This window comes from Simochromis diagramma, unplaced genomic scaffold, assembly GCF_900408965.1.
Source record: "Simochromis diagramma unplaced genomic scaffold, fSimDia1.1 OVJJ01000822.1, whole genome shotgun sequence".
NCBI lineage: Eukaryota > Metazoa > Chordata > Actinopteri > Cichliformes > Cichlidae > Simochromis > Simochromis diagramma.
This window is the reverse complement of record NW_024387520.1, coordinates 7,276,470-7,289,371: the sequence shown is the minus strand read 5'-3', so window position 1 is coordinate 7,289,371 and position 12,902 is coordinate 7,276,470. Positions and strand designations below refer to the sequence as shown.

At 41.1% G+C, this 12,902-nt stretch overlaps 3 protein-coding genes across 3 annotated transcripts; 1 reads left to right on the top strand and 2 right to left on the bottom strand.

The window, feature by feature from the left end:
* Window positions 1-2,414: 2,414 nt before the first annotated feature.
* On the bottom strand, window positions 2,415-4,773 carry LOC120726077 (coiled-coil domain-containing protein 157-like). Its single transcript, XM_040019361.1, has 7 exons — window positions 4,632-4,773; window positions 4,339-4,508; window positions 4,032-4,208; window positions 3,771-3,933; window positions 3,348-3,487; window positions 3,142-3,206; window positions 2,415-3,068 (listed from the first exon to the last, which is right to left on the bottom strand). Exons 1-7 carry the CDS (start codon window positions 4,702-4,704, stop codon window positions 2,837-2,839), a joined length of 1,020 nt encoding a protein of 339 aa, XP_039875295.1. The 5' UTR covers window positions 4,705-4,773; the 3' UTR covers window positions 2,415-2,836.
* Window positions 4,774-6,855: 2,082 nt separating this feature from the next.
* On the bottom strand, window positions 6,856-7,125 carry LOC120726080 (coiled-coil domain-containing protein 157-like). The gene has a single exon (XM_040019365.1). The coding sequence runs from the start codon at window positions 7,105-7,107 to the stop codon at window positions 6,856-6,858; it is 252 nt and encodes an 83-aa protein (XP_039875299.1). The 5' UTR covers window positions 7,108-7,125.
* A 34-nt stretch (window positions 7,126-7,159) lies between these two features.
* Window positions 7,160-12,901, top strand: sf3a1 (splicing factor 3a, subunit 1). Its single transcript, XM_040019348.1, has 16 exons — window positions 7,160-7,274; window positions 7,401-7,479; window positions 8,118-8,227; window positions 8,318-8,522; window positions 8,626-8,883; window positions 8,982-9,056; window positions 9,149-9,299; window positions 9,398-9,594; window positions 9,786-9,903; window positions 9,991-10,298; window positions 10,385-10,627; window positions 10,714-10,921; window positions 11,698-11,852; window positions 12,139-12,240; window positions 12,332-12,403; window positions 12,516-12,901. The coding sequence occupies exons 2-16, from the start codon at window positions 7,432-7,434 to the stop codon at window positions 12,615-12,617; spliced, it is 2,352 nt and encodes a 783-aa protein (XP_039875282.1). The 5' UTR covers window positions 7,160-7,274; window positions 7,401-7,431; the 3' UTR covers window positions 12,618-12,901.
* The last annotated feature ends 1 nt before the right edge of the window (window position 12,902 follows it).

Sequence of the window (12,902 nt, the reverse complement as noted above, 5' to 3'; positions counted from 1 at the left end):
TAAAAAAGGAGTCAGGTTCAAGAGAATTTTGTACAACTTTGCACAGTTTGCAATCTACTGTCTTGTAATTTTGTGTCAGTGTTCTGCTTTTAATGTCAGCCCGGTAATAGATATTCATACTGTGGTGCTTTTTTAAGCTGAACGTTCTCACAGTTATAAATGGTCCAAATCTTTTCTTACTTCTGAGTAGTATTGTACTCTGTTCTCTGCACAAGTCTCAAATCTTCTTCTTATCAAGTCTGTTGTGGTGAATGTCTATGTAAAATGCAAAAGACTAAAAAATAAATGTTTTGAAGCAGCATTTACAAAAAAAAAATACTGTGCAGAGTTTGATTTCAGGCGTTGTCTCTTAGAGAATCACAGCCATGTAGTATTCACATCCTTTTGTTGTTTATAATAATCATAATAATACATTTTATTTGTAGCCGCCTTTCTAAAACCCAAGGTCACTGTACAGAGCATACAAGATAAACAGTAAAAGGATAAACAGGTATTATACAACAATTGCAGTCAATGTTAAAAAGAGTAGGCTAGTTTCAACAGATGAAGGTTTAAACATCTATTCAGGGTTTTGATTTTTGACTTGAATAAGAGAAGAGAGCCAGTATTCCGGAGGATATGAATTCCAAAGTTGGGAAGCAGAGTGGCTGAAATCTCTGTTCCCCATAGTGGTGAAACAGGCAGAGGGAACAATAAGGTGAATGGCGGATGAAGACCTAAGGGAACGAGTGGGGCCAGATTATGGATACATTTGAAAGTGAAAAGCAATATTTAGAAAGAGAATCTACAGGCAGCCAGTGAAGCTGTCGAAGAACAGGGTTGATGTGCTTTCTGGATGGTGTGCGAGTTATGATCCGGGCTGCAGAATTCTGGAGGAGTTGGAGTTTGTGAAGAGATTTGTTAGGGACACCAAAGAGAAGAGAATTCCAGTAATCAACTCGAGAAGTGACAAGGCTATGGACAAGGACAGCAGCAGCATGTGGGGTGAGGAAAGGACGGAGACGACTGATGTAAGTAAGTAGACCGGGTGATGTGATTAATAAGAGACTGAAATGACAAAGTGCTGTCGAGGTACTTGTGGAAGAGTTGTCAATATTAATGGAAAACTTGTGGGATTTGGTTAGAGTGGAAGCTGTGCTGATGAGTGGATCTTCAGTTTTATTACTATTGAGTTTGAGAAAATTGGTGGAGAATCATGTTTTAACCTCCATGAGGAAGTCACAAAGTGAGATGGGTGGAAGGGTGAAATTGGGTTTGGAAGAAATATACAGCTGAGTATCATCTGCACAGCAGTGAAAGTTAATACTGTATTTCCGAAATATGTGACAGAGTGTAAGCATGTAAATAATCAATAAAAGAGGCCCCAATACCGAACCCTGGGGCACGCCAACAGAAACAGGAAATGAACTTGAAAAGTGAGATTTAGGTTGAATGAACTGAGTGTGATCTGAGGTGAACCAGGCAAGTGGGTATGACTAATGCCAATGAATGCTTGTGTCCAGCCAAAAGCACAAGATAAGAACTACAATTACATCAGTAAGCAATACTGACATGATTGTTTATGAAATGGAGGAAAAATCAAAGCATAAACAGTTTGGGGAAGAACCTAAGCCTACAAATGGTTTCTAACTATGCTACGGTGGATCTCCAAAAGTTGATTCTGTTCATCTGGACGTAGCGTTTTGTGGGAGAAACGTTTCGTCACTATATAATCTTGATATTGATATAATCTTTGGCTGTTCAGCCATAGGGAGCTCAGTTCCTGCAGTCATGTGGGCACCAGCCTGATAATGAAGACAGACTGCATCGTGACATTGAACACAATTCACATTTAGTTTGTTTTCAAAACTACAAACTCATTCTTTATTCAAGAAAGTCACAGCTACACACCAACAGTACACTGAGGTTAAATGAGGTGAAGCACAAATTTTCCATTAGATCATAGAGGCACATTGAAGTTGTTGTTGTTGTTGTTGTTTTTTTACATATGTATATACTAGCTAAATAAACAATAGTTTATATTTATTCATGGTAAACTGCTCATTGGAATGACAAAATATCTTTCTTCATAAGAATGAAATGTTTAGTCAAGCATAGCATTAGAGATGACTTTCAGTGACATCTATGGCACTGGTTGAAAGTGCTTAAAATTACCTTAAATTATATGCTTGATTACACAGCTATAGTTAAGCCAATTAGGGATTAACCTTCAGGTCACATGCTGTCTGTGAAGTGACTGAAATGACAGGTCATGTGTCCATTCAGGTAAAACTGGTAAAAGGTCAGTGTTTATACTAACACGATTGTTTATTCAATTCAATTTTACTGAAAGCTTACACTGCAGGGACTGACCTGAAGGTCAGAAGGAATTCAGTGAAACCAGCAAGCACTTGTGTTTCCCTGGAAACTCCCACATCCTTGTCAGCAAGCACATAAACAATGACACTGACATCTGTCTCTGTGACGTTCAAGGTACTTTACCTATTTACTTAGAACCATGTGATCAATCCGGAGGGAAGGCTGTCCATTCAGATACATCCAGGCTTGTTTGAGAAAGCATATCACATTTCATGAAACCTAATATGCAGGGGCCATAACTGCCCTATTTTAACAGCGGTGAAAAACAGTCTTTATTAATAATGTGTTTATTATGGAGCAATCCATCTTAACTGTAATATTAACTGCCATAACTGTACATAATAACAATATGTAATCACACAAACTCAAAAAAACAGAATTTACGTAGAAAGAAAATTAGGCACTTGTAGTTTTTGCCAGTAATTCTTAATGAGGTATATTGCTTGCAAAAGCAGCTTCTGCTCACACCTCCACTGTTTCATTTTTTCCTCTGATTCCAGGCCCGGGAGTGATAAAGTTGAGAAGGGCTGTGTACTTTTGCAGGGCTTTTAGCAGCAGTGCACGCTGTGTTGAGGTGGAGTGTTTGAAGGTGGATTTGTATGGACGAGGGGGAGGTGGATACACGATCCTCTGACTCCACACCACTCTCTCCTCCTCCTGCTTCCTTTCCTCTGTTAACGTACCCCAGCCTTGCTGCATCACTGCTCTGCCTGTGGAGCAAAGAAGAAGGCAACAATGGATGCACAGTATCACTCAGACTAATCTAAAGAGCAGAATACTTACGCTGGACGTTTTTCTGTTGGTGTGCTGGGCAGAGAAGCAGTGTGTGTCTGCTGAGTGGAGGCTTCCTGTTAAAAATGCATATATATGATGTTCAGCAATAAACAACCACAAAACCCTGTTTGAAGTTGTTTATTCATCCATGATATACGTCTATTCGCGTGTTTTCTATTTATGTAGCATCACAAGAATCCTACCTAATGACTTACCCTGCTTGCATTATGTTGTGCTCTTTCTCCCAGTTTCTCCAGACTTCTAAGAAGGGTGGAATTTTCCTGCTCCAAAACCTTTATACGAATGCTATTTGCTTGCAGTTGCTGCTGCATATCCAGAAGCACATTTCCTGTACCTTTTTACATGGAATAAAATGAGAAATATTCCTTAAAAATGACAAGATTGAAGACAAGAGCAATACTTTAATGTGCACTGATTTTTCCGATTTACTGTCTCTTTCATCTGCAAATGCACTGGGTCATTTTTGTGATCTTATAATTCCAAGTCTGTCAAACTAGCACTCTGTGCTTTCCGAAGTATTAATAGCCGCAGTCAACTAGTGCTTGACAGGTGCAAAGCCACATTTATTTGAATACACACAGGTAATGTTAGTTAGTAGGTGATTCATAGCGGCCTACTCTGTGGTTGAGCCAGTGGGCTGAGCTCTGGGAAAGCCACCAACAGCCTCTCCCTCTCTCTCAAAGCTTGCACATATTCCTTCAACTCATCCACACAGTTGTTTAGCTCATCTGTGTGTGTTTGTAGGGTCTGTTTCTCATTTTGGAGCTTCGAACACAGGTCCTGATGGGGAAAAAATATAGGAGCATATACTACTTGGTTAAAACATGTCATCTTTGGGTATTACTATGGGTAAAGTGCATTTAAGAGCTCTGATCTACCTGCTGTTGAGTGAGCTGAGCCCGCAGTTCTTCCTTCTCCTCTGACATCTGTTGCAGCTGACTCTGTAGGCCGATCTGCCTCTCCTCTCTCTCCCCCAGCTGCTTCCGCAGCTCTTCACACTCTTCGTCGAGAGCGTCGACTCTCTCTAACAAAGACTTCTGCTTTGCCTGCATTGACTGGATTTCACAACCAAACAACACCTGTATGAATCTATTTGATTACTGCTATGTGACTCACACATAAGCGAGTCTGTCACAGTGCCCAGTGGAAAACAACAAATAATCAGGTGCTTGCTGTGATGCTGACCTCTTGCTGACGGCAGGCACTCTGGTACTTGGCTTTCTCCTTATCAAGCAGGAGCTGAATGTCGGAGATCTGACTCTCTAACTGCTGGATCCTGTGCTGCAGTTTAGAACAGGCCTCTTCCTCTATTTGTAAGGTGTTCAGACTCTCCTGCAGTCCTTTCTTTTCATGTTCTAACACACAAAAAAATTCTTAGCCTGCATAAATATTTATTTTGTGTGTGTTCTGCAAAACATACTTTCTTTTTTTTTTAAATGAAAGAAAGGTTGTAGATTAATCTTAGGTGCGTGTCTTACCCAGTGCTTTTAAGGTATTTTGCTGCAAGGCTATTTCCTCCTTCAGTTTGAAATTCATCTCTTCCAAGGACATAGTGTCTGTGTTCAAAAATGTGAAAGTAGAAAAGTGATCTCAGTGAATTCTCATCATGTTTATTCACAATTTCACTCACCCCTCTTATGTTGCTGTTGCTCCTCATGTAGCCTTTTCTCTGTTTCTTTAATGACTCTCTGTGCTTTCTGCAGCGAAAATTCAAGCTGGACTGAATTTATTTGAAGCTTTTCCTTCTCTTGGTTGAAGTCTTTTTCTGCTCTTTCCAGCTGGGACCTGAATCTTTTCTGTTCCTCTTCTGCTGCTGCTAGTCTGTCTTTAAGAGGCTGCACCGTACAGCGCACATCTTGAAGGTGTTTTTCCAGCCTGCGCGTGTCCCTGCGCTGTTCATTGGCCCACTGGGAAACATCGCCTGCTGTCATGCGTCCCAGCTCCAGAGAGTCATCCACAGCTGCTAAGAGAGGCTGCAGAGATGAGGGCAGGCCCTCGCTCTGAAGCAGGTCTACCAGAGCGTCTCCTGTCTTTCTCAAAAGAGTTTGCACTTGATGACACGCATCGCATGGAATGAGTGATGATTCGACAGTCTGGCAGCTTTTGTTTTGACTGCTAAACACAGGAGAGCATGGACTGCTGTGGGTGGGACTGGAGGATGTGAGATTCTGTGGGGAAATTTCAAATGTGCTCGTTGAAGACCAAGCAGACAAGCAACGCCTGCAAAAGTCGGTTCTTGAGCTCATTTGAGGTGAGACAGGTGATGCAGTGTTTGTCTCATCACTTTTTCTTTCCATCTGCCTTTTACTGAGTTCAGACTCCTAAGAAAGGAAAGACAGCATAAAGCACTGAGATCTATCAGTTAACTGGCAACATTATGCCATTATTTTTAATTATGCCTTCACTAAAATGAAGCAGTCTGCCTACCTTTATGTTGGCAAATTGAACTAAATTACTCCAGTAGTTTGTGACTATGAGACCAACTGACAGGCATCCCTTCTGTGGCGTTTGTTCTCTCCTGTGGCTGCCCCTCAGTCGGTCAATGTAAGCACTGGAGCTTTGTACAAGAAGCAGCAGTCTTGTTCAGCCAGAGAGGGAGGGAAAGAAATTTTTTTAACAATTATTATGTGTTTATGTAATGTAATGTCAATTTTTGCTGATTATTTCTTTTGTCAGTTTCAAGTTATTTCAGTGATTAGTGTGAGTTTTTCCTCCTTCAACAGAAGGGTACCAATGATTTTGTGCATGTCTATTCATCAAACAGCAGCATTATAAAGTTCACAGATGATACCGCAATCATTAGGCTGATCACTGATGGCATATAGAAAACAAAATGGCAGGACTGGTGGCTTGATGGCAAAATAATCTCTTCCTAAGTGCAGATAAGACCGACAACTCTTGATTTTTTTATGTGAAGAGAAGGATAAAGCAGCATACACACAGCAGACATCTGTGAGACAGGTAGAGAGGGTGAAAACCTTTAAATTCCAAGGGACACACATTAAGGAAGATCTCACAACATCCAGAAGTTTCTCAAGAAATCACAGTAAAGACTGTACTTCCTAAGATGGCTGAGAAAGTCTGGCATGTCGACTAAAATCCTCATTTTTTCCAGCATTTTTTTTGCAACTCAACATACAGTTGAGCGCATCATCACCACCTCAGTTACAGAGTGGTACTGGAAGGATCTCCAACGTGAGATAAAAACTGCACAGTGCATCACAGGAGCAGCCTTCACATCACTACACGGCATTTACACGACCAAGGGCTCACAACATTTTTAGAGACAATACACACCCACCACCTCTCCACACTTTTGCCCTCAGGTAGATTCTATAGGAGTCTGAAATCAAGCACTAATACTCTCTGTAGCTTCTAGCTGTTGGCCATCGGACTCCTGAATGAGACAATCAGCACTGCCCCGCTCCCACACCAACACTACTGTTGGCTGTTACTGTACTATCATTATCTGCTACTGCACTAATTTGTACAGGTCTGTTTGCAAACATCCACAAGGCATGGGCCCAACGGGACACTGGCAAAATAAGAATTTCATTGTACAGTGTAAACCGCGTTTATTTTCACTGTGCATGTAATAATAATAGCAATATTAAAACATCTAACATTTTTATGTTTCTTAATTTTCTGTGTTAGGCACATGCATTTTCATGTATATGTGCTTTATAATAAAATTGTCATGTATTACCTGTCAACCACCAACTCCAGTAAAACAATGTGGGAGTGCTGATTGAACGCATCTTCCCCATCCACAAAGTCATACTGCTCTAGCAGAGCTACCATGTCTAGATTACAGGAGTGCTTGTCCGGGAACTTCCAGGAAGAAAAGCGGAGCGGTCCGGTTCGAGAAAACACGTCCAGAATCGCTCCCTGAAGGTCAACCAGGTCTTTTCGGAGGCTTTCGATACAGTCCTGACTACCCAGCAACTGACTCATGTCTGACAAACTATTTTATAAATGACACAGCTCTGAAAAACACTGTGCAGTCTGTTGATACCTTATCTCCTTGGCAACGTCTAAAAAAGTACTCCAAGTTCCACAATGCTGTGCGGTTTATTTCCGGAAGTAATTCATCTCCATTGGGTCAACGAAAGCGCGACGTAGTAAGTGTGTTTAACCACGGCAAATTTTAAGCTTTTAGCTCCTGTAGCCTTTATTGTTGACATAGCATGTGCTAAAAAGGAGTGTTTAAAATACGTATTTTTTTCTTGTTGGTTTTGTGTTTGCAGGTTACTTCCAGTTTTACAATAAGTCGCAACTATGCCGCCTGGGCCTGTTCAAATCGTTCAGCCGGAGGCTAACAACAAGGTAAGGGTACCGCTGCTAGTTAGCTAATGCCAGCAGTGTAGCCTACATACTGCTTGCTTTTTTTCGGCTAACTTGTGAACTGAGTTAATTTTTGTCTTTCTATACTTTGAACTGTCTCTTTGATTTTTGAATTTAGGCGAACAGCTAGCGTCTATTTCTTTTTCTTTCGCTAAACGTTTGAGGTCGCAGCATTAAACCTTGCTAGCCCGTAATTAGCTGTGATGGTAAATCTACACACAACGTCTAAAATCTCAGTTCGAACCTGAAGGTAATTGCTGAGACTTTGTTGTCACTTGCTAAATTGAAAACGGATATTTGGATCAATGTGTTTTGTACTGAACCACATTTTTTCACGTAGAAAATTCACCGACCTACTTTCATCAGAGCACTTGGTAGTTTTTACCGTATGGTGTGGACTACTGTAGCGAAATTTAAAGTTTTTCAAAATGTTGTCTATGCTTTGAGTGTTGTAAATTGTAGTAGAGCAGGGGAAATATTACTTGGTATAGTTGGAAAAGCTTTAACATCGGGTGGGTGTTAAGTGGTCCACTGTTGTTGTTTTTACCTTATTCTTTTATTTATTCATCTAACCCTTCTTTGGTTTATTCTAACTAACAAATGTGCTTTTGCGGCAACAGAATGATTCAACAGCAGAAGAAACGCCAGCCACAAAACCTATTGTTGGTATCATTTATCCACCTCCCGAGGTCCGAAACATTGTTGACAAGACAGCCAGCTTTGTTGCAAGGTTGGTTATTTTATATGTGGCAGCTTTTTAAATATGTAATGGTAACTGGATTTCATGTATATGGCATATCTAATTCTTGCCAATTCACAGGAACGGGCCTGAATTTGAGGCAAGAATCCGTCAGAATGAGATCAACAATCCAAAGTTTAACTTCCTCAACCCGAATGACCCCTACCATGCCTACTATCGCCACAAAGTCAATGAATTTAAGGAGGGGAAAGCTCAAGAGCCATCTGCAGCTGTGCCCAAAGTTATGCAGCAGGCTATGCAACAGTCCCAGCAGCTTCCTCAGAAAGTAAGTCATTGAACTTCACTTTGCACTTTATTTTTATTTTTTTAATTAAAAAAAACTGGTCTGGTAGTCTTTGACCCTGACTAATATTTTACATGTTTTTTAGGTTCAGTCACAGGTGATTCAGGAGACAGTGGTCCCCAAAGAACCTCCCCCTGAGTTTGAGTTCATTGCAGATCCTCCATCAATCTCAGCATTTGACCTGGATGTTGTCAAGCTCACTGCCCAGTTTGTTGCTCGCAACGGGCGCCAGTTTCTCACTCAGCTCATGCAGAAGGAACAGAGGAACTACCAGTTTGACTTTTTGCGACCACAGCACAGCCTTTTCAATTACTTCACCAAGCTGGTGGAGCAGTATACTAAGGTGACTTAACAGATTGGGCTTCTCTGGGTGTGTATTTATTCAAGTGGTGATTCTAAACTTTCTAAGCATTATATTGATTCTCGACTTTAATCCTTTAGATTCTGATCCCTCCCAAAGGCTTACTGACCAAACTCAAGAAGGAAGCCGAGAACCCAAAAGAGGTTATGGACCAGGTATTCTGTTTTAACAGTGACTGCTTCTCAAAATAACTGTTTACATTTGCTCTTTCCCATGGTTGTAATATGTCCTGTTGTCCAACCATCAGGTAAGGTACCGTGTTGAATGGGCAAAGTACCAGGAGCGCGAGAGGAAGAAGGAGGAGGAGGAAAGGGAGAAAGAACGAGTTGCATATGCCCAAATTGACTGGCATGACTTTGTAGTGGTCGAAACAGTGGATTTCCAGCCTAATGAACAAGGTGATTATAACCACAGTAACTATATCTTTAAATAGTAACCCCCACCTGTAAATATTGGTACAATCATTTAATCTTTATTGGCATCTCAAATTCCTTAGGCCACTTCCCACCACCTACCACACCAGAGGAGCTCGGCGCTCGCATCCTGATCCAGGAGCGCTATGAGAAGTTTGGAGAGAGTGAGGAGGTAGAGATGGAAGTGGAGAGTGATGGTGACGATGATGAGCGGGAGGATAGGGGTGAAGGCCAGCCTTCACAGCCTGATCAAGACACACAAGTGCAGGACATGGATGAGGTTAGAACTGATGGAGTAATTAATTACTGCGGATTGCAAGCTGTTTGTGTCTGACCAGTTATAGATTTGATACTATATGTTTTTCTTTTAATTAAATGACATCTTTTCTAACCCACTGCTTGGAGAAAGAAAAAGAAGAAAACTTTAAGATCTTGTAACAAAATCGATTCATCCCCTGCTGCTTTCTTTAGGGATCTGATGATGAGGATGATGGCATGAAGGCTCCACTGCCACCGGACACCCCCATGCCACCTCCACTGCCTCCAACTCCAGATCAGGTTATCATTCGCAAAGACTACGACCCCAAAGGTAACACTGTTCGTTATGTGAGCAAGTTTTTACTTTGTACAATTTGTTTGTTTTTGTTTTTTAACTAATGTTACCTTTTCATTACAGCATCCAAGCCTCAGCCCTCAGTTGCAGTTCCAGACGAGTACCTCATCTCTCCCATTACCGGTGAGAAGATCCCGGCCAGTAAGATGCCAGAGCACATGCGTATCGGTCTGCTAGATCCACGCTGGCTGGAGCAAAGAGACCGCAGCATCAGAGACAGACAGACTGAGGATGAAGTTTATGCTCCTGGTTTGGATATCGAGAGCAGCTTGAAACAGCTGGCTGAGAGGCGTACTGATATCTTCGGTGTGGAAGAGACGGCCATCGGTAAAAAGATTGGGGAAGAAGAAATCCAAAAGCCAGAGGAGAAGGTAAAAACACTGAGTAACTGCAGTTTTTATAAAACTGTCTTTAACAATAATAATAACAATAATAATTGTATTCTTTTGCATTTCAGGTTACCTGGGATGGCCACTCTGGAAGCATGGCTCGTACACAGCAGGCAGCGCAGGCCAACATTACCCTGCAAGAGCAGATAGAAGCCATTCACAAGGCCAAAGGACTGGTGGGAGAAGATGACACTAAAGAGAAAATTGGCCCTAGCAAGCCAAGTGAAATTCATCACCAGCCCATCCCCTCCTCTGCACCCAGTTTGCCTAAACCTAGTCCCCCTGTCACAGCGGTGCCTCGCCCACCCTCTGTAAGTTAAAATTGTAATTGTATACATTTGAATGCTTTTTGTTGTACATATGTACCTTCTTATCACGTAATGTTGTTATGTAACAGGTGGCACCACCAGTACGCACCACTCTCTTGTCTGCTGTACCTGTAATTCCGAGACCACCTGTGGCTCCTGTGGTGCGTCTTGCACCAGGACAAGTTATTACCCCAATGCCGCCCATGATTCCTGCTCCCCGCATTAATGTGGTTCCCATGCCGCCTTCTGCGCCTCACATCATGGCTCCCAGACCACCTCCCATGGTTGTTCCAGCCCGTAAGTTAACCCCCTAGGGTCAAGGGTATAGTTGGCTGTTTTTTTACTACTTTTGATTTTGCTCTTGAATTAGATAAAATGCAGGTAATGGCTCAGGCATTGTTTTTGAACAACTAATTACAAAACAATCAGGTGTCACAATAAGATGCAACACTGATTATTCCTGACTACACACTACCTTTAAACTCCAGGCTGGCTTGCAATTCTCAAATCTTGCTATCGGTGTCGCTGTTCTTTCTTTTGCCATTGCTCCCTCAACTTCTCCTCAGCAACCGAATGCCACGTGTTCCATATAATTTTCTGATTGGTTGATGTGTTATATTTTTCCATCAGTAGGGTGTTGTTTTTTTTTGTATTTTAATTTAATTTTTTTTTAATTTTTGCAAGCACTTTCCTTAGAATATCACATTTTCAAGCAAAAGCATACCATAAATTATTGATCGTAGGTCAAATAAAATCATACTTATGAAGACAATTTAAAAACTGGAACATAGTTTAAAGTCTGCACGTAATCCCATGACTCGTGTAAGCTACTATAGCTATAGATGTAAGATACTATAGCTGCTATAGTATCTTACATCAATCATGTGTTCTGGATATGCCTGTGCATCCGTCAACTCTATAAGGTTAAAGCGCTTATGAGAAACAACTAGATGACCATTGTTAGGGAAAATATTACTTGTTTTGGGGTAATTTGGTAACCAAACCTTTTATACACAGCTTTCCTTATTTTTATATTTAAATTCAAATAACCTTATTTTTTCCCCTTCCTCTAGCATTTGTTCCTGCTCCACCTGTGCCACAGCCACCAAGTGCTGCTCCAGCACCACCTATCCACCCACCCCCACCTCATGAGGATGAGCCTGTCAGTAAGAAGATGAAGACTGAGGATAACCTGATTCCGGAAGAGGAGTTCCTTCGTAGAAACAAGGTTTGTTGGATCAATAAAGTGTGGAAAAGGTGTTACGTTACATTTATAATTTACCAGTGCTACCACATCACTCTCATGGTTCAGTAGACTGGATTGGGACTTTGTGTGACCATCAGATTCATTTAAAGATATGCAAAAAAGAAAAGTTCTTTTTGTGCACATGGTAGTAATATAGGGCTTTGTTTCCAGCTGTGGTAGTTGAAAATAAACACAGCTAACCTACTTAGTAGAACATGGATATGTAGTTTCATCTGTTTTTGTGTCTGAATCTTTTTCCTGTCTCTAGGGTCCAGTGGCTGTTAAAGTACAGGTTCCTAACATGCAGGACAAGAGTGAATGGAAGCTGAATGGCCAGGTGCTGAATTTCACTGTCCCAGTCACAGACCAGGTATGCAACATGTGGTTTGTTTTCTCTCTTTAAGGTTAAGTGGTTTCACACACAGCATTCTTATTGATGTGCAAATGTAATGTCTCCACAGGTGTCTGTCATTAAAGTCAAAATCCATGAAGCTACAGGCATGCCGGCAGGAAAACAGAAGTTGCAGTATGAGGTAAAGATTTGCTCATGGCTTTGTTGGAATGTCTGATCTCATCTGCATTAATTAATATAAAGTGCTGATTTATTAATTTGTTGTTGTTTTGTTTTTTTTGGTTCCTTTTCAGGGTATTTTCATCAAGGATTCCAACTCGCTGGCTTACTACAACATGAGCAACGGTTCGATCATTCATCTGGCACTGAAGGAGAGAGGTGGAAGAAAGAAGTGAGCCATCCTTGCAGAAAGAAGACATGATTTTTTTGTTGCTTTATTTTGTTGTTTGTTGTGTCATAAAATTAATTTTTGTTTGCATTATATGGCATTTTTAATACAATTGTGTGCAAACAATGTGTCCTCCTTAAAGGTTAAAAGGATAATACTCTGGATGGCAGTCATGATTTCACACTTTTGCTTCAGTCTTTTTCTTCTCTGTGATGCAACTTAAGTGGTAATTTGTAACAACATGTAGAGCCCACGAGATTCATTCATTGAAATAAAGGAGTTTTAAATGGTC

Bases quoted from the DNA above. Each gene is read 5' to 3' on its own strand.
- LOC120726077 (XM_040019361.1), bottom strand. From the start codon at position 4,704: ATGTCCTTGGAAGAGATGAATTTCAAACTGAAGGAGGAAATAGCCTTG. The intron at 3,488-3,770 runs GTAGGCCGCTAT...CCATGTAAAAAG, and splicing joins CCCACTGGCTCAACCACAGA to GTACAGGAAATGTGCTTCTG. The intron at 3,207-3,347 runs GTAAGTCATTAG...CATTTTTAACAG, and splicing joins CACAACATAATGCAAGCAGG to GAAGCCTCCACTCAGCAGAC.
- LOC120726080 (XM_040019365.1), bottom strand. From the start codon at position 7,107: ATGAGTCAGTTGCTGGGTAGTCAGGACTGTATCGAAAGCCTCCGAAAA.
- sf3a1 (XM_040019348.1), top strand. From the start codon at position 7,432: ATGCCGCCTGGGCCTGTTCAAATCGTTCAGCCGGAGGCTAACAACAAG. The intron at 10,299-10,384 runs GTAAAAACACTG...TTTGCATTTCAG, and splicing joins TCCAAAAGCCAGAGGAGAAG to GTTACCTGGGATGGCCACTC. The intron at 10,922-11,697 runs GTAAGTTAACCC...CCCTTCCTCTAG, and splicing joins TCCCATGGTTGTTCCAGCCC to CATTTGTTCCTGCTCCACCT.